At 39.0% G+C, this 19,820-nt stretch overlaps 2 protein-coding genes across 4 annotated transcripts in view; both read left to right on the forward strand.

Annotated features, from left to right (window-relative positions):
* The window catches only part of PCCB (propionyl-CoA carboxylase subunit beta), a 1,054,487-nt gene that overhangs the window by 798,851 nt on the left and 235,816 nt on the right, over positions 1 to 19,820 (forward strand). The window lies entirely within an intron of this gene.
* The window catches only part of PPP2R3A (protein phosphatase 2 regulatory subunit B''alpha), a 192,562-nt gene that overhangs the window by 129,124 nt on the left and 43,618 nt on the right, over positions 1 to 19,820 (forward strand). For all 3 annotated transcript variants that reach the window (XM_050779591.1, XM_050779592.1, XM_050779593.1), the window contains 4 exons: positions 552 to 641; positions 11,966 to 12,141; positions 13,224 to 13,342; positions 16,190 to 16,296. In XM_050779591.1, the coding sequence (XP_050635548.1) occupies positions 552 to 641; positions 11,966 to 12,141; positions 13,224 to 13,342; positions 16,190 to 16,296 (492 nt within the window). The remainder of the gene's footprint in view (positions 1 to 551; positions 642 to 11,965; positions 12,142 to 13,223; positions 13,343 to 16,189; positions 16,297 to 19,820) is intronic.

The following is a 19,820-nucleotide window of genomic DNA, read 5'->3' on the forward strand; positions in this document are numbered from 1 at the left end:
TGTATAGAATCGTGTTGTCAGCGAAGAGAGATAATTTGACTTTTCCTGTTTGGATGCGTTTTATTTCTTTCTCTTGCCTGATTGCTCTGGCTAAGACTTCCAGTACTATGTTGAATAGAGTGGTGAGAGTGGGCGTCTTTGTCTTGTTCTTGTTCTTAAGGGGATTGCTTCTAGCTTTTGTCCATTCAGTGTAATGCCAGCTATGTGTTTGTCATAGACGGCTCTTACTATTTTGAGGTGTCTTCCATTGATGCCTAACATGAGTATTAATCCTGTATCTAAATACAGGTAACAGTATTTTATCCCAGTGATTATTTGCATTCATATGAAAAGCCAGATTTCTTTTCTTCATATTTGCAAATGCCTTCTGGTTTCACCCTCTAGGCCTTTAAAAATAAGATAGGCTGTGGAAGGGTTGCCCTTTATGAGGCATTTAGCATTATAATTTTAAAAAATTTAACTGGCATATTACTTTATTTCTTAGCCTATCATCCTGATAAATGGTTCTGAGTAATTGCTCAGGAAATTTTATAACCATGTGTTTTCTTCAGGGGAAAAACAATACAGAAAGAGGGAAGAATGAGCTATGCAGATTTTGTTTGGTTTTTGATCTCTGAAGAAGACAAAAGGAATCCTACCAGGTATGATTTCTAAGTTTCCTTTGCCAAGATGTTAAACACATGCACAAAGCTTGAAAAAGTCATGGTGCATATTATACCTAGTGAAGCCAACTCAACCTGGCAATACTAAGATGAATTAGACTTAGTTTCTGCCATCTCGGAGCTCTCCGTCTCAGGGGATTGGCACTGAATCCATGTTCATGGCGTATCAAGAGAAGTGCTGTTACCCACAGAAACAAAGATTAAGTGACATATAAGCTGATGACAAGTAGGGCTAGTAAGCATTCATGTGGAATATGGGAATAGATGCTGTGAAATACTTGTTTTATCATCTTACTGGGTAAGTGGTAAACCATTACTATTAGAGAGGGAAAGCAAATTGTGGATGACTAGTGTATAAGAACACATCCTCATTCTGCCAGTTGAAATCATCTATGCTTTTCCTTTGCACTCTCAGACATACCTTTATTGGAGTTATTAATTTACACATTTCTTTTTTTCCATCTCTTGTTCAGGCAAAAAATCTAGATGCCTCACTTTTTATCCCTACTTTGTGTAACACAACGCACTGTAGTTTGTGCTCAGTACCAAGGGAGGGAGGGGTTATAGTCCTTGATGGTACCTGCAGGTATAACTAACTCAACTATCTTAACATTGGGTCAAAAAGTTATCTAAATGTTGAATATGTCCAGATGTGGTGGCTCACATCTGTAATGCCAGAACTTTGGTAGGTCAAAGCAGGAGGGATCGCTTGAAGCCTGAAGTTTGAAACCAGCCTGTGCAACATAGCGAGACTCCATCTCTACAGATAAATTTTTTAAATAGCTGGGAATGGTGATGCACACCTGTAGTCCTAGCTACTCGAGAGACTGAGGCAGGAGGATCACTTGAGGGCAGGAGTTTGAGGCTGTAGTGAGCTAGGATCATGCCATTATACTCCACCCTGGGTATAATGAGCAGGACACCAACTCTAAAAAGATAAATGTTGAATATATTGTTTAGAAGATGTAGAAATAAAAATAAGCCATTTCTTGGAGAGCTTGTTAGGTTATTTTTAAATAACTTTGTTTTCCATTTCAAAAGTAATCATTTATTTAGAAAACATGAATGAGCAGAAGAAAAGTAAATTTTAATACCAGTAATTTTAATACCCAGAAAAAAAAAATTAAAAGTTCATATATGTGCTACTCTTTTTCATATACAGGCAGAGTAGAGTATCTCTTACCTGAAATTCTTGAGATCAGAAGTGTTTCAGATTTTGGATTTTTTTCAGATTTTGAACTGTTTGTTATACTTACCAGTGAGCATCCCAAATCCGAAATCCAAAATGCTCCAGTGAGATTTCCTTTGAGTATGAGTTTTGAGTATCTTGTTGGTACTAGAAAAGTTTTGGATTTTTGGCTGGGTTGCAGTGGCTCACACCTGTAATTTCACACTTTGGGAAGCCAAAGTGGGCAGATCATCTGCGATCAGGAGTTCGAGACCAACCTGGCCAACATGATGAAACCCCATCTCTACTAAAAATATAAAAAATTAGCCAGGCGTGGTGATACATGCCTATAATCCCAGCTACATGGGAGGCTGAGGCAGGAGAATTGCTTGAACCCAGGAGGTGGAGGTTGCAATGAGCTGAGATTGCACCATTGCACTCCAGCCTGGGTGACAAGAGCAAAACTCCATCACAGGAAAAAAAAAAAAAAATGAAATGAAGACATCCCATGTTCATGGATCATTGTTAAGATGGCAGTAGTTCCCAAACTGATCTACAGATTCCTAACAAAATACTAGTTACTTTGAGTCAAAAACTTTTTTTGTTTTTCAATGGTTTTTATTTTTTTTCCAGAAATGGAAAAGCCAAATATTGAATTCCTATGGAAATACAAAGGGACCACAGTAACCAAAACAATGCTGAAAAAGTACAGAAAAAATGTAGGATTCACACTTCCCTATTCCAAAATATTTCACTACAAAGTGAAAGTAAACAAGACTGTGTGGTACCTGTATCATGATAGACATAAAAACAAAATTGAATTGAGAGTTCAGAAATATACCCTCACATTTGTGGCTAATTGATTTTCAACAAGGATGCTGGATGCCAAGACAATCCAATGGGGGAAAAAACAGTTTTTAATGCTAGAACAACTGGGTATCATACAAAATAATATTAGATTGGTGCAAAAGTAATTGTGGTTTTTGCAATTTCTTTCAATGGCAAAAACTGCAGTTACTTTTGCACCAACCTTAATTTGGACCCCTAGTTCACATACTACAAAAATTAAGTCAAATGGATCACAGCACAAAATGTAAGAGCTAATACTATAAAAAATTTAGAAGAAAATAGAGGAGTAAATTTTCACGACCTTGGTTAGGCAGTTTCTTAGATGTGACACCACAAGCATAAGTATCAAAAGAAAAAATCGATGAATTGGACTTCAAAATTTTAAACTTTTGGTTGGGTGCGGTGACTCACGCCAGTATTCCCAGCACTTTGGAAGGCCAAGGCAGGTGGATTGCCTGAGCTCAGGAATTCAATACCAGCCTGGGCAACATGATGAAACTCCATCTCTACCAGAAATAACAAAATTTAGCCAGGCACAGTGGCACGCGCCTGTCGTCCCAGCTACTTGGGAGGCTGAGGCGGGAGGATCACTTGAGCCTGGGAGGCAGAGGTTGCAGTGAGTTGAGATGACGTCACTGTACTCCAACCTGGGTGACAGAGTAAGACCCCATCTCCAAAAAAGAAAAAATTAATGCTTTTATGCTTCAAAAGATATGATCAAGAAAGTAAAAAGACAACCCACAATGAGATACCACTTCACACTAAGATGGTTACCACAGAGTCAGATAATAACAGGTGCTGCCAAGCATGTGGAGAAATTGGAACACTCATACATTACAGTAGGAATGTAAAATGGTGCAGCCATTACGGAAAAGACTGACATTTCCTCAAATAGTTAAATAATAGAGTTACCATATGGCCTAGCAATTCCACTCCTAGGTATATACCCAAGATACATGAAAACAGGTCCACACAAAAGCTTGTACACCCATTTTCATAGCAGCATCATTCATGATAGCCAAAAGTTGGGATCAGCCCAAGATAAACAAATGTGATCTAGTCATATAATCAAGTATTATACAGCAGTAAAGAAAAATGAAGTACTGATACATACTACTTATGATTGGATCTTAAAAACCTTATGTGAAGTAAAAGATGCCAGTCACAAAACACAACATATTGTATGAATTCGTTTATATGAGTTATCCAGAATAGACAAATGTATAGAAACAGGAAATAGGTTAATGGTTGCATAATCTGTGGAGAGCCTGTGGTAAAATGAGGAATGAGTACTATCAGGTATGGAGTCTTTTTTAGGTAATGAAAGTGTCCCTATATTAATTGTAGTGATGGTTATACAACTCTGTGAATGTTAAAAACCCTTGAATTGTACATTTTTAAAGGAACAATCATATGATATGTGAAATATATTTCAGTAAGCCTGTTTAAAAAGAAAAGACTTAAAATACTACAAAGTATGTTCTGTAAACAAAATGGAATTAATGTAGAAATCAATACAAGAAAGACAACTGGAAAATCTCCACACACTTGGGTATTAAACAACACACTTCTAAATAATCAATGGATTAAAAAGGATGACTCAAGGGGCATTAGATATTCACGAAGTAATAAAGGAATGCTACAAATAACATATACACACACAAATGTGGTAACCTCAATGAAATGGACCAATTTCCTTTAAAGTCACAAATTAATAAAACTCACCTAAGAAGAAATACACAACCTGAATCGTCAGATGTCTATTAAAGAAAATTGAATTCACAGTTCAAAACCTCCTGAAAAAGAAATCTCCCAGCCCAGATAATTTAACTGTATTCTTATAGTCATTTGAAGAAGAAATAATACCAAATTCTGCACCACCTTTTCCAGAAAACAGAAAGGGGAGGAATAATTCCCAACTCATTTTATAAACAAAACCAGACAAACACATACAAGAAAATAAAACTACAGACATCCCTCTTGATATAGACCCAAAATCAGTAACAAAATACTAGTAAGTCAAGGCTTAGTTCCTCAAACTTTCAGTTCCCTCTTCCAGAATCTGCAGATGCCCCAAGGGAAAGATGGTCCCAAATGCTAGGTGCCCGTCTCTGGATTTTCCTGTTCTAGATCTGGATACCATAATTCTTCACTGCCCTGTTAATTCTCCAGCATCTTTGAACCGTTTTTTTTTTTTCTATGGCGGTGGGGGGGTCCCCTCAGTTTCCTCAGTGGAAGGCTTGATCCCACTTAGGTAATCATTAGCAGAAGTGGAGCTCTTCAGATCAGTTTTTCACATCATGAGACCCATAACTGGATTCTCACAGAATGTTACCAACAGAGGTTTCTTGAGTCAAAAGCTTTCTTAGACCTCCTTCTTTGGTGCTCCTTTTCTACCTTGCATGTTGCCTTCATCCTAACTAACAGCTCACATACTGAGATTCCATTCTTTGCCGGTGACTAGTATTTTATATGTAATGGCTTATTTAATCCTCATATCACTATGAGTTGAGGTATCAGTGGTCCCATTTTTCAGTTGATGAAACAGAAGTTCTAAGAGACTGTGCACCTAGTAAGTGTCCTAGCTTGGATTCAAACTCAGGTTTGTATCTCTCCCAAACCTGGACTCTTTACCACTGTAATATATGGCCTGTCATACAGATGCCATTCGTTTGCATGTCTACCTTCTTTCCAACTAGGCTGTAGACTCCCTAAAAGAGAGTTCTTTTGGTGTCATGAAATTGCTTATTGCTTAAGAAAATCAATGTTAGGCCAATTATATAAGAAAGTAACTACTGATTTTGCCCATTGATACTTGTTTCCTTGGTTTCTAGTGGCATTTACTAGGTACCCTGTGTGTTATTCTCAGTGGTTCACGTTGCTTTACTAAAGCAGAGTGTGAGCAGAAAATAGTGCCCACCATTTTGACAAAAATATCTGTACAGTTGCTTCTCCACTCACAGTAGGGTTACATCCTGGTAAACCCAGCATCACTTGAAAATATAAGTCAAAAATTATTTAATACACCTAACCTACTGAACATTATAGCTTAGTCTAGCCAGCCTTAAATGTGCTCAGAACACATCTTAGCCTACATTTGGGCAAAATCATCCAGCACAAAGCCTATTTTATAATAAAGTATTGAATATCATATAATTTATTGAATACTGAAAGTGAAAACAGAATGATTGTATTGGTACTTAAAGTGCGGTTTCTAATGAATGCATGTGGCTTTCACACCGTTGTAAAGTCAAAAAATTCTAAGTCAAACCATCGTAAGTAGGGACTGTCTATAGAACGAAAATCAAACTCTTATTTAAGAAAATGGAATAGGCATCACTTTGCAGAAATCGGGTTTCTGGCTTATGAATTACATGGGTAGAAAAAATGAATTTTGTGAAAAAAGTAATACATTCACTAAGGTGTGATTAATCCTGTGTGAAACGCTGCATACGAAATTAGGATCTAGAGTCTTTCCTATGCCTGGTAACAGAGGTAGATATGGAAAGTATCTGGGTAGATTGTTTTCTGTGGACAAACTCTTGCAAACCCCCTTTCAGTATGTCTTTTAGTCTGTCTGTCCTGGTTTTTATCATATTCTGCTTCTACCTTAGTCATCTGGCTAGGTATCATCTCCAGGAGTTATTTCATTCACCTTTGTTATGCCTAAGGGCTTTAGGCCAGTGCCTTTCACAGTATGTATATGTATACTGAATATGCAACAGAATATACATGTAGTTACTGCCTAAGCAATAATGGAATTTCCAATAACTTTCTTCTTGAATAGCATACAGGAATTTATATTAGGGGCAAGAATTCACTGGCTCAGCACTTAATTTCATTCAGTCCAAGGAAAGGACAAGAAGTAATCTTAGCTCATGTCTGTATTCCCATCTACTTGGGAGGCTGAGGCACAAGAATCACTTGAACCCAGGGTTTGCGGAGGAGGTGAGGAAGGTTGCAGTGAGCTGAGATCGTGCCACTGCACTCCAGCCTGGGCAACAGAGCGAGACTTTTGTCTCACAAAAAATTTTTAAAATGTAATTTTGTTTATGTCTACAATTTTAGAAATATAATTTGTCATTAATATCATTATGCTTTGAAAAAACAAATATTGGTGGTAAATATAGCAAAAATTTAACACCAGTGCTCTCTGGTCAGTTATTCCTTCTGTGTTTTCTGTTTTCTAATTTTTCTACAATAAATAATCAACACTTTCAGGCTCTAAGAAGATCAGTTACCTTTGGTAAGAAAAAAAAAAAAAAAAAAAACAGAAAATCTGCATTGAAAGAAACTTTAGAGAGTATCCAGTACTTTCAATAAGAAAATACCCTCTGACCATGTCCTGCATGTATTATCCATCCAGCCCCTGCTGCTAAACTTTTCAGGGACAGGTAACCATCCACTGAGGCAGCCTGTTCATTTTTTCTCTTTCGTTCATTGATCCTTATGCTCTCCAATATTCAGAGAATTATATCTGATTAATCTACCACATCTTTCAGATATTTAAAAGCAGTTATGTGCCTTTGGCAAATATTCAGGCAGTATATCTATCTTTGCATTCTAGCTTTCTTTCTCTCTTATGGTTATTAGCAAAGAACTGAAGGGTATGCTTAAGCTTTATTTATTGTAAAGAGAAGATTGTCTTAGTTCTTAATTGAAAATGCAAGTAACTAAAGTATTTCAGTTTCTATTTCACAGTAAAATAAGTTGCCTTTCACTTCAGTCCTGTTACATCCTTGGTCAAAATCAAGATTTACTTTATTCCCTTTTGCCTGATTTTGGTTCTCTTAAGTAATGAGGAATTTCAAGACACCAAGAGATCTTAGAGGCCAGTCAGAGGACAGTCCCCTGCCCCTTTTGTACTAAAACCATTATTACTTTAAAAAAAAAAAAAAAAAGGCTGGGCACAGAGGCTCACTCACACCTGGAATCCCAGCACTTTGGGAGGCCAAGGTGGGCAGATCACGCAGTTGGGACATCAAGACCATCCTGGCTAACACGGTGAAACCCCATCTCTACTAAAAAATAGAAAAAATTAGCCGGGCATGGTGGCGGGCACCTGTAGTCCCAGCTACTCGGGAGGCTGAGGCAAGAGAATGGCATGAACCCAGGAGGCGGAGCTTGCAGTGACACAACAGTGTAACCACCAGATATTATTACATGTATCGCAGCCCTCTGCTTATGAGATGTAACTCTTCAAGGCTTTCCCCACAATCAGGAATAGTTTCACAGTGGGACAACATTCTGCCCCTTTTACATTCTAAGAGTAGATATGATATGACTGAACCTCACCATAGCCATCCTATTACCTCACATTCATTAGGTTCAATGAATGTCCCCTTTGTTCTTTAATAACAATGTTAAACATCAAGTTGGTATGATTTTTAAAATATATTTCTCAAAAAGACTTTGCCCAATCTGGGCAACGTAGGAAAACCCGATCTCTGCAAAAAGTTTTTAAAAAATTAGCCAGGTGTGGTGGTACATGCTTCTTGTCCCAGCTACTCTGAGGCTGAGGCATGAGTCTCACTTGAGCCCAAGATGTTGAGGCTGCAGTGAGCCATGATTGCAGTACTGCACTCCAGCCTGGGTAACAGAATGAGAGCCTATCTCAAAAACAAAAAGTAAAAAACGTTTTCAAGTATTACATGTTCAGTTTTTTGCAATAATGTAAACTATATCTTTCTCAAAGGTACACACAGGTCTTAATGTGACTTACTTGAAAACAGTCAACAGTTACAACTTAGTTATTTTCACTTTTCTCTCCCCAAAGGAGATTTTGTTTAACCATTACAGGTGTGGTTCTTAATATGGTTTCAGGCCTACAAGTGGGAATTTGAACAGCAGTCTCCTAGAATCTTCTCTTGAAAAGTTTTACTTTGCCATGAATTTGTGGTTCTTCAGAAAAATATTGTTTCCTATTACCAATTAATGTTGTTGGCTTCATAAAGGAAATAAGAGATAATAGCAAAGTGTTGGAAACTGGAAAGCAAATAAACATAGCAGACTGTCTGAATCCTAAGCCAGAGGGAAAAACCAAGAAGCAACCAGATATACCCAGCAAAACTTGCAGACATTCAGGATTTGGAGATGCTAGGAACCTTGGAAATGGGGATGGGGTAAAGGTAAGCCAAAAACAGGAGAGTTTATAGAAAGTTTGTTTAAATGAACAGTTGATCTTCAAGCCATGTCCTCTACCCTAGCATAAAACTGGTGCTTTATTCCCTGAAGAGCACAAAACAGAAGGGCGTCGGGACTGGGGAGCATTGGGCACAGTTGAGATGTGAATGCGATCTTGAAAACAGATCAAATGAGTGTATGCAAACTGAATGCTGAGATGCCCAGTCTTCATTCCTCACTCAGCTAACAGAATGCTGCCTACCTGCCCTGAACCTCCAAGCAGGAAACTGAAATGCTTTTCTGGGGAACTGACCTGCCTGAGAATAAAGACCTGAATATTCGACACTGGGTCATCCCCAAGGAAAAAACCCAGCCCATTCATTTTACAGTAAAGCCCAGAGTCAACAAACCCACAGATCAGAACCTCCGATCAGCTTTTTAGCACCTACTCTCAAATATGAGCAGAGAACAGAGGATCACTAGATACCTGAGTAAAGCCTCTTGCACAAAAGATACAGGCCAGACAAATAGTGGGGGAAAGATAGCTTGGATGAAACTATCCAAGAGACTTTCAGAGAAAATAAAACTTTAACAACAAGAAAAAAAAAAACAGTGATTATATCCTCAGAGAGATATGAGAAGAAATTACAATCACAGGACATGAACAGAATGATACATTTTATGAAAGGAACATTCAGGAAACCGAAAAGCTCTGAGCAGTCAAAACTACAATAGCAGAAATAAAAAGACAATGTTTAGAAGATAAAGCTGTGTAACCCTCCCAGAAAGAAACCCCCTCCCTCAAAAAAGATGAAGCAATAGGAAATAGAGACAAGATACAAAAATTGGAGAACCCGGTCAAAAAAATTTTAATAGAACTGGAAATTGAAATGTGGTACAGGCCTCATAAATAATTTTAAAATTTAGCCACAATGGAAAAATTTAAAAATAGGTAAAATTAAATTTGTTGTATATCTGTTTTGTATTTGTACTGAGAAAACATCTCAAATTTGATTAGCCACATTCAGATGCTCAAAAGGCCACATTTGGCTAGTAGCTATACCATACTGGGCTATGTAGATCTCAATAACTGTTCTTAAGAAAAAAAAAAAAAAAAAAGAAGGAGGGAAAGGGCAGGGAAGAGAGATACAAACATTTTCAAGGTCTGAAGGATTCAGTTTCCAAACTGAATAGGCTCTCAGAAAAGTCCAGCCAAATAGATGAGTTAGATCTCAACCAAGGCCATCATGATATTTCAAACTACTAAGGACTCAGAGAAACCTCTGCAGGCTTCTAAGGAAAAAAACAAAATGAGTTACAGTCAAAGGAATAGATACCAATAAAGCTTTAGACTTCTTATCAATACTGGATAGACAATGGATCAATACTTTTTACAGTATGAAGGAAAAGGCCAGGCACAGTAGCTTGCACCTAAAATTCCAGCACTTTGGGAGGTCAAGACAGGAGGATCCCTTGAGGCCAGGAGTTCGAGACCAGTGTGGGCAATATAGTGAGACCCTGACTCTACAAAAAAAAAAAAAACACTTAGCCAGGCTGGATGCCGTGGCTCATACCTGTAATCCCAGCACTTCGGGAGGCCTAGGCGGGCAGATCACCTGAGGTCAGAAATTCGAGACCAGTCTGGTCAATATGGTGAAACCCCGTCTCTCCTTAAAAAAATTAGTTGGACGTGGCGGCAGGCACCGGTCATCCCAGCCACTTTGGAAGCTGAGGCAGGAGAATTACTTGAACCCGGGAGGCAGAGTTTGCAGTGCCGAGATCGGACCACTGCACTCCAGCCTGGGCAATAGAGTGATAGAGTAAGATGCCATCTGAAAAAAAAAATAAAAATTTAGCCAGGCATCGTGGTGTGCACCTGTAGTTCCAGCTACTTGGGAAGACTGCTTGAGGCCAGGAGTTCAAGGCTGCAATGAGCCAGTCGTGCCTCTACTCCAGTCTGGGCAGCAGAGTGACACCCCATCTCTAAAGTTTAAAAAAAAAAAATCTGAAGGCAAAACACCGCAAAGCTCTAATTCTATAACTAGCCAAAATACCAACCATATTAAAGGGTAGAGGCATTTTCAAAGATCCAAGATCTCAAAAAATATACCTGCCATGCTCCTTCATTCAGGAAGCTGCTAGAGAATGCGCAGAGTAACAAAATAATGAAGAAACAAAATAAGGAATGAGGAAAGTGCGAGAAACAAGAAATAGGAGAAAGACAAAAGGAATCCCTGGATGAAACTGAGCGAGGCCTAGCGACCAAGCAGCCCAGATTAGAGTAGGTCAGAAGGAACCAAGGAAGACTTCATCAAGAACATGCCATTGACTGAGTACCTCATGGGACTGAGTGTGGATTTAGACAACTGACAGAGATTTGGGGTTGAATTAGTTGCAAGTACACAGAAAACTAAGCAAATAAGAGATTAAAGAAAAATATAAAATTATAAATTCTGAATGTTGAGCAAGTTAACTGTATTAAGAGGATGAGAAGGACATGTAGATAAAGTGGTGACAAATTATAAAAGAACTAAAGTTCAACTTTCACAGTGTGAAATCAATACTTTTTGTTTGGTTGGTTGGTTTTTTTTCTTGAGGCGGGCATCTCATTCTTTCACCCAGGCTGGAGTGCAGTGGTGGAATCTTGGCTCGCTGCACCCTCGACCTCCCAGGCTCAAACAATCCTCCCACCTCAGCCTCCCAAGTAGCTGGCACTACAGGCATGCACCACCATGCCCAGCTAGTTTTTTGTATTTTTAGTAGAGATGGGGTTTCACCATGTTGGCCAGGCTGATCTCGAACTCCTGACCTCAAGTGATCTGCCCGCCTCGGTCTCCCAAAGTGCTGGAATTACAGGCATGAGCCACCGCGCCCAGCCTCTAATAATAGTTCTGAAAAGAAATACAAGAAAGGAGCAATATAGGCATGTTATCTGAAAATAGGAAGGTAAAAAGCAAAATAATCAGGGTTGAACATGGTTGGTTCTGGGTGGAAAAATAAAGGGAAGAAGGGGTCTGCCATTTTCTCTAGCAAACTTTGTAAAACTATATCTAAGCCTGAAGTGTATGTAATATGTAACTTTTATTTTAAAAGAAACATACTAAATCTGGATAAATGAAAGGTATTTACCAGGCCCATAATAATGATTGTCCTTATCGCCTAGCATTGAGTATTGGTTCCGCTGCATGGATGTGGATGGAGATGGTATACTCTCCATGTATGAGCTGGAGTACTTCTATGAGGAGCAGTGTGAGCGGATGGAAGCCATGGGAATTGAGCCCTTGCCATTCCATGATTTACTGTGCCAGATGCTTGACCTAGTGAAGCCAGCCGTTGATGGTGAGACCAAGCAATGGGACATGCACTGTTCACCTGTGTATCAGAGGGGGGCACAGAATCCTAGATTGTCCTAAATTGCTTAACATTTCAGAGTCTTGATAGAAGACTTCCCAGTACAGAAGTGTTTAAAGTTCCTCTTTGACTCTTAGTGTAGCAACTTTTTTGTTTTTTTTGTTTTTTTTTTTTTGAGATGCAGTCTCGCTTTGTCTGCCAGGCTGGAGTACAATAGCGTAGTCTTGGCTCACTGCAACCTCCACCTCCTGGATTCAAGTGATCCTCCTGCCTCAGCCTCCCAAGTAGCTGGGATTATAGGCGACCACCACCACGCCCAGCTATTTTTGTATTTTTAGTAGAGTTGGGGTTACACCATGTTGGCCAGGCTGGTCTCAAACTCCTGACCTCAGGTGATCCACCCACCTTGGTCTCCCAAAGTGCTGGGGTTATAGGCGTGAGCCACCATGCCCAGTCTTGGTGTAGCAATTGATGGCAAGTCTACTATTTAAGAAACAGGATTTTACACCAGGCACAGTGGTGTGTGCCTATAGTCCCAGCTACTAAGGAGGCTGAGGTGGGAGTATTGCATTATGATTGTTCCTGTGAGTAACCATTGCACTCCAGCCTGGGCAACACAGCAAGACCCTATCTCTTTTTTAAAAAGAAAATGAAAGTAGGGTTTGGGGGATGAAAGAAGATTTTTCCTTAGACACAGAAAGCACATGAGGAGAGATGGGGAAGGACTGCTTGATGGGCACAGAGTTTCCTTTTGGGGTGATATTATTACAGAACTAGATAGTGGTAATGGTGGTGCAACATTGTGAGTGTACTTACAGCCACTGAATTGTGCACTTTAAAGTTGTTTAAATGGTGAACTTTGTTAGTGAATTTTACCTCAATTTAAAAAAAGAAATGGGTTTGAGAAATTGATACTCTTGAAAAAAGAAATGGGATTTAAATTTTTTTATTCTGAAAATAGGACTTCTATAATAAACATATACCTATACTTTTAGATGTCAGTGAAAGTTTTTTTCTCTTGCCAACACAGGTCTTCATGAAATTTACCAGATTTGTTTATTTTTATGTAGGCAAAATAACTCTAAGAGATCTGAAGAGGTGCAGAATGGCTCACATCTTCTACGACACTTTCTTTAATCTAGAGAAATACTTAGACCATGAACAGAGAGATCCCTTTGCGGTCCAGAAGGTACCAGTATAATTTTAACTTTTATTTGAGGGCTGCAGTATCAGGGGCTGTGTGTGCTACATATTAAAATGGTCTCTGCATGCTGGAATTTCAGTAAAGAGGTAATAATTTATAACATTTCATTAAAGAGTAAAAAGAGACAATAAAGGACCTGTAGAGCACATGTCTCTCCACAGGTGATCGTCAGGTCTAGGTAACCTGCATCTGCATAAGCACTTTCCACTGAGCAGACTCTACAGCTCATCTACTGATACACACACTGGAAACTAGTTACAAAAGAGTAGTTTTGAAAAAAAAAATTTTCCTTCTAACTTTTAAAAATGTATCAGTAGGCACATCTGTATTAGAAACTATATTGGCCTCGATTCAGTTGTACCATTCATTTCCAGGATTCCATGGTAATTAGCTTTCCCCATCATGGTGAAAACTGGAATTCTCCATGATAGAAAACCTTCAAATAATATAACGCGTTTTCACGTGTTAATGATTGCTATACATGGCTATCAGTTTTGAATGCATTCTACATCTGAATAAAGATGAATACCCTTCCCCAGACACAGAAACCTGTGAACCCTCAGAAAACCCTATACATACTGTCCATGTTAAAAATAAAAACAATGTCACCCCTTGTTCTTACCATTCCTTTAAGAAGTAAAAATGATGTTAAGAACAGACTGTTGCAGTTGTGTAACAATAAACTATAAGAAGCTTTTGCAGTCTTTTTTCGTCTACATGTTCCGTAACTGTTTGAGTTATGGAATAGTAATAAGAATATGATCACCTTCTAAATAAGATAAATAAGAATTTATCGCCTTCCAGAAAGAAATATTCTGCAGCTGATCTCAGCATATCAAGTTGCGTTATCGCTGGTTTAAAGTCTGTTATATTTCATTGAATTTAACATGCTCCATAATTTTATATTTGTTTCTCTTTTTGTGTGTGTGTGTGTGTGTGTGCACGCGTGTGTGTGTGAGACAGGGTTTCACTCTTGTTGCCCAGGCTGGAGTGCAATGGTGTGATGTCAGCTCACCACAGCCTCCGCCTCCCAGATTCAAGTGATTCTCCTGCCTCAATCTCCCGAGTACTGGGATTACAGGCATGCACCACCACACCCAGCTAATTTTGAATCTTTAATAGAGACAAGATTTCTCCATATTGGTCAGGCTGGTCTCGATCTCCCCACCTTGGGTGATCTGCACACCTCAGCCTCCCAAAGTGCTGGGATTACAGGCGTGAGCCACTGCGCCCGGCCTATTTTATATTTCTCTAAGCAAAAACAAAACCCCAGACATTGCCAGTTGTAAGCCTATAATGCATTGCAATTTCATAAATGTTAGAAAGGTAGAGATGGGTCTTAAAATGAATTAAATATAGTAATTAATAGTGGTCATTGTTTAGGAACTTAACATTATTCTTGGCATAACTAACTGTAGACCCAAGGGCAATACTGACTCATGTTCAGCTTGGAAAGACATTTTATCTGAAACATAAAATTTCAAGAAAATTGACAAAAGTCTGTGGTCTTTTCCCTCTTTACTTATTTTCTGTGTGTTACCATTTTTACTCTAAAAATTTTACCTTTAAATTTTACTTTTCTTTATAAATGGTATAATTATTGATGTTTGTTCTGATCTACAAAGAACATTATCAGTCAGGAAGTGCTTAATAAATTCTGGGCACTGCGTTGAAGAGATACTGGATATTTGGAGATGGCAGAGATACAAGAACAAAAGTATCTGCATTAGAAAAAAGGAAGTGATACGGAGGAAAGGACTGTTTCCAGGAAGATATCACAGACAACATGGTATCTGAGTTGGCTTCTAAAGAACAAAAATTTGCCAGCGAATGCGGGCTTGGGGAAGGTACATTTCAGGCGTGCCTGTGGCAAAACACGTCACTCCAGGTGACTGCTGTGCAAAGTGCCAGAGGAGAGGGGACCAGAGAAATGTCTCTGATTACAAGGCTAAAGAATCTAGACTTACCAGGTGCTATGGCTTGTGCTTGTAATCCCAGCTACTTAGGAAGCTAAGACAGGAGGATCACTTGAGGCCAGGGGTTCAAGACCAACCTGGGCAACATAGTGAGACCCTGTGTCTACAAAAAAACTTTAAAATTAGCAGGGCATGGTGACATGCCTGCAGTCTCAGCTACTTAGTAGGTGGAATGCCTGTAGTCTCAGCTACTCAGTAGGCTGAGGTAGGAAAATCACTTGAGCCCAGATTTTGAGGCTGGCAGTAAGCTATTATTGTACCACTGCACTCCAGACTGGGCAACACAGTGGGACCCTGTCTCTTTTAAAAAAAAGAGTTGGAATCAGTCAGGCACGGTGGCTTCCGCCTGTAATCCCAGCACTTTGGGAGGCTGAGGCAGACAGATCGCCTGAGGTCAGGAGTTCGAGACCAGCCTGGCCAACATGGCGAAACCCTGTCTCTACAAAATACAAAAATTAGCTGGACGTGGTGGCACTTGCCTGTAGTCCCAGCTACTCGGGAGGCTGAGGCCGATCGCCAGACATTGCTTGAACCCAGGAGGCAGAGGCTGCAGTGAGCTGAGATCGTGCCACTATACTTCAGCCTAGGTGACAGAATGAGACTCCATCTCAAAAAAAAAAGAAAAAGAAAAAAATGGAATCTATACCTAAAAAACCTAGCTTCTAAACAGTTAAATTTTCCCTTTTGAGGTGTAGAAAATTACCGTAGGAGTGTTACCTTAGCACCTCTTTTAAACCCGTTGAAATGAAACATTTCAGTTAGGATTTTTTCACAGTATACATTTGTGTGATGATCTATCTCCAATTCTTTGTCTTTGATTATTTTTGTTTCTTGTGGCTGTCTTCTTTCCAATCAGGATGTTGAGAACGATGGGCCTGAGCCCTCAGACTGGGACCGGTTTGCCGCTGAGGAGTATGAGACTCTTGTTGCAGAGGAATCTGCCCAAGCACAATTCCAGGAAGGGTGAGTGAGTTTCCTTATGTCTTGTAGAACTTTTTAACAGGAATGCGCATGTCCAGAATATTCAGACCCCCTTACAAAATCCTTTTCTATTTTTTCCATTTTTGAATAGCATAAAAATGTGATTTAACCAACTTTAGTTAAATGATTACCTTTTCCAGCAATCTTCACTCATTTCCTGATAGTCTTCTCATGTCCATTTCCTTTAACGAGTCTCATCTTTCACTGGAAATCAAGATCACTGAACAATCAAACTACTATTTTGCTGATATTGATAAACCCTGTACATAAAGGAGGAGGCTAAAAGAACTAAAGCTGTGGCCAGGCACGGTGGCTCACACCTGTAATCCCAGCACTTTGGGAGGCCAAGGCGGGCGGATAACCAGAGGTCGGGAGTTTGAAACCAGCCTGACCAACATGGAGAAACCCTGTCTCTACTAAAAATACAAAATATTATCCAGGTGTGGTGGCGCAAGCCTGTAATCCCAGCTACTTGGAAGGCTGAGGCAGGAGAATTGCTTTTACCTGGGAGGCAGAGGTTGCAGTGAGCCGAGATCGCGCCATTGCACTCCAGCTTGGGCAATGAGCAAAAATCTGTCTCCAAAAAAAAAAAAAAAAAAACACTAAACTAAAGCTCCTTCAGTAATAAAGATGATTATGTTTAGAACAAATTATTATACATGGTTTTGTGCAGGAAGTAACTTCTACATGTATTTCTACTAGTCAGAGCATAATTCCATAAAGGGACCATGTTAAGAAATTTAATTATCCAAGAATTTGACTCCTTGGATCATTTCAGCAACTTTATAATTTGCTGTTTTTTCCCATCATCTTCTAGTAACTCCTTCTGTAATTCTTCTAATTCTTCCTTATTAACTCATAGCTTCTGTAAAGGCCTCAATCTTTCTCATTAATGTAGTATACTTTTTGAACAGGCACTATTCATATGATATAATATTCAAAGAAACAAAAGAAATAGTAAGAAGTTTCCTCCTACCCAGTTCTCCTCCCAAGAAGCTACAAGTGTCATGTTCTTGCTTACCCTTCCAAAGAGCCTCTCTCTCCATCTATCTAAGTATATATAGAAAGAAAGATAGATGAATTTTTTTTTTTTTTTTTTTTTTTTTTTTGAGACAGTGTCTCAAATATGGTCTCTGATGTGGTCCATTCAGGTCAGCCTCCTGAGGCATAGAGATCAGGGAAGAGCAGGTTTAGAGGGATAAACAGAAACTATCCAGCCCCATAGATAAAGTCAAATAGTCCTCAATATAGATTGTACCAACTTATACCTCTACCATTAAATATTAGCTTTTTTGAGGGTGCTGAACCAAGCCATCACCAAAGCACTTTCTTTCATTGAGAGATTTCTTTAACCTGCTTAGCCACAAAACTAGGATTTCATTTTTATGGCGATGACCTGGAAACCCTTAAAATCATTCATTGTGCTCTCAGTATCTTAAGCCTCACTGCATGAGAATATAGAGAAATGGATTCACAAGCATGATTTAAAGGTTTTTTTGGCATTGAGCTTCCATACTAGGAATTACGGTTAGCGTACCAGTCTTAAGAGGCAACATTGCTGCAGTTAAGAATATGTGTGGATTGGGCCGGGCGCGGTGGCTCACGCCTGTAATCCCAGCACTTTGGGAGGCCGAGACGGGTGGATCACGAGGTCAGGAGATTGAGACCATCCTGACTAACACGGTGAAACCCCGTCTCTACTAAAAAAATACAAAAATTAGCCGGGCGCAGTGGCGGGCGCCTGTAGTCCCAGCTACACGGGAGGCTGAGGCAGGAGAATGGCGTGAACCCGGGAGGCGGAGCTTGCAGTGAGTGGAGATCGCGCTACCACACTCCAGCCTGGGCGACAGAGCCAGACTCCCTCTCAAAAAAAAAAAAAAAAAAAAAGAATATGTGTGGATTGGACAGGCGCAGTCACTCATGCCTATAATCCTAGCACTTTCGGAGACTGAGGCAAAGAGGTAAGGAGTTTGAGACCAGCCTGGGCAATGTGGTGAAACCCCATCTCTACAAAAAATACAAAAATTAGCCTGGTGTAGTGGTGTGTGCCTGTAGTCCCAGCTACTCAGGAGGCTGAGGTGGGAGGATCACTTGAGCATGGGAGGCAGAGGCTGCAGTGAGCTGAGATTGCACAACTGCACTCCAGCCTGACAGAGCTAGACCCTGACACACACACACACACACACACACACACACACACACCCCAAGTGTGGATGTTTAGAATAGTGAAAATTTGGAGGCCATCTAGATATCTAATGGGAAGATTAATAAAATTATACTGCATGTACCCTGTACAGTTCTATTAAGCATTAAAATCATTTTGTGGATGTGTACTTCTGGACTTTAATTAGGAAAAACTGGAGGTGAGGAAGAAGACTATGAAAGATCAAGTAAAATGTAATAGAAAAGAACAAAAAAAGTATCCAAAAGAAAATTAGGTATATGTAAGGAGAGCAAATGGGATCTTATTTATGTATTTTAGACAAAAGAATATATAAAATAGCAAAATATATTAAAAGACAATAGAAAAGCTTTTTTGAAATAAAAGAAAACCTGAATAGGAAAGGTCAGAAATCACGCCTTGTCCAGGAAATACTGATAATGAATAGTGATTGACCCCAGATTTGCACTGTGAATTTACTAGAACTCAAGGATGAATAAAGGTATATCATTGAATTTTTTTTTTTTTTTTCCAATTTTAAAAATTCAAGTCACCAGACAACTGGTTAAAAAAAAAAAAAAATCAGCATGCCTCCGTAAAATTGAATACTGAAAGACCATGAAACAGTGTTTGCAACTTCCTCACAGAAAGAAACTCTATATCCAAGAATTTTATACCAAGCCAAGATGGTATTCAAGCATAAAGACACAGATAGATATTGTCAAACATATGAGAACTAGAGATTATATAATACCCAGGAGCTCTTCCTTAAAAAGTACATAATCTTAAAACCAAGAGACAAGCCAAAATAAAAGGCTCAGAAATGAGCAGCCATGGTAGAAAAGAAATAATAGTGAGCATTCAATCCATTTAAATGTAGAAATGAGGCTAAACAACTAAGGACATTAAAAGAGAGCAGAACATAATATTCCATAAAAAAAAAAAAAGTGTAACTGAAGATGTAAAAAGGAGGAAGTAAATATATGTGTAAGTTTCATTAGCAGGGTCTCAACAGATGCTCTCAAAAGCTGATAAGTTGGGGGTTTAAGAAAATTAAAATAAACTGTTACAAAACTAAAGCCAGACTAAACATTCTAATTAAATCAGAAAACAGGTACACACAAAAGAAAAACACAGACCATGCAGCATAAACTAAAGATGCCAGAACTAATGCAGATATTTCTAGAACAGTGAATGTAAAAGGAATAAAGTCACTTACCAAAATAAAAAGATTCATTTATTGCATGACAACAACAAAGGTTGAATGTGAAAATAATTAAAACCCCCAAAAAACTATCTTGATAACATCAGATTTTTATTTCTTTTTATTTTTTTATTATACTTT

The sequence above is a fragment of the Macaca thibetana genome, chromosome 2 (assembly GCF_024542745.1).
Source record: "Macaca thibetana thibetana isolate TM-01 chromosome 2, ASM2454274v1, whole genome shotgun sequence".
Lineage (NCBI taxonomy): Eukaryota > Metazoa > Chordata > Mammalia > Primates > Cercopithecidae > Macaca > Macaca thibetana.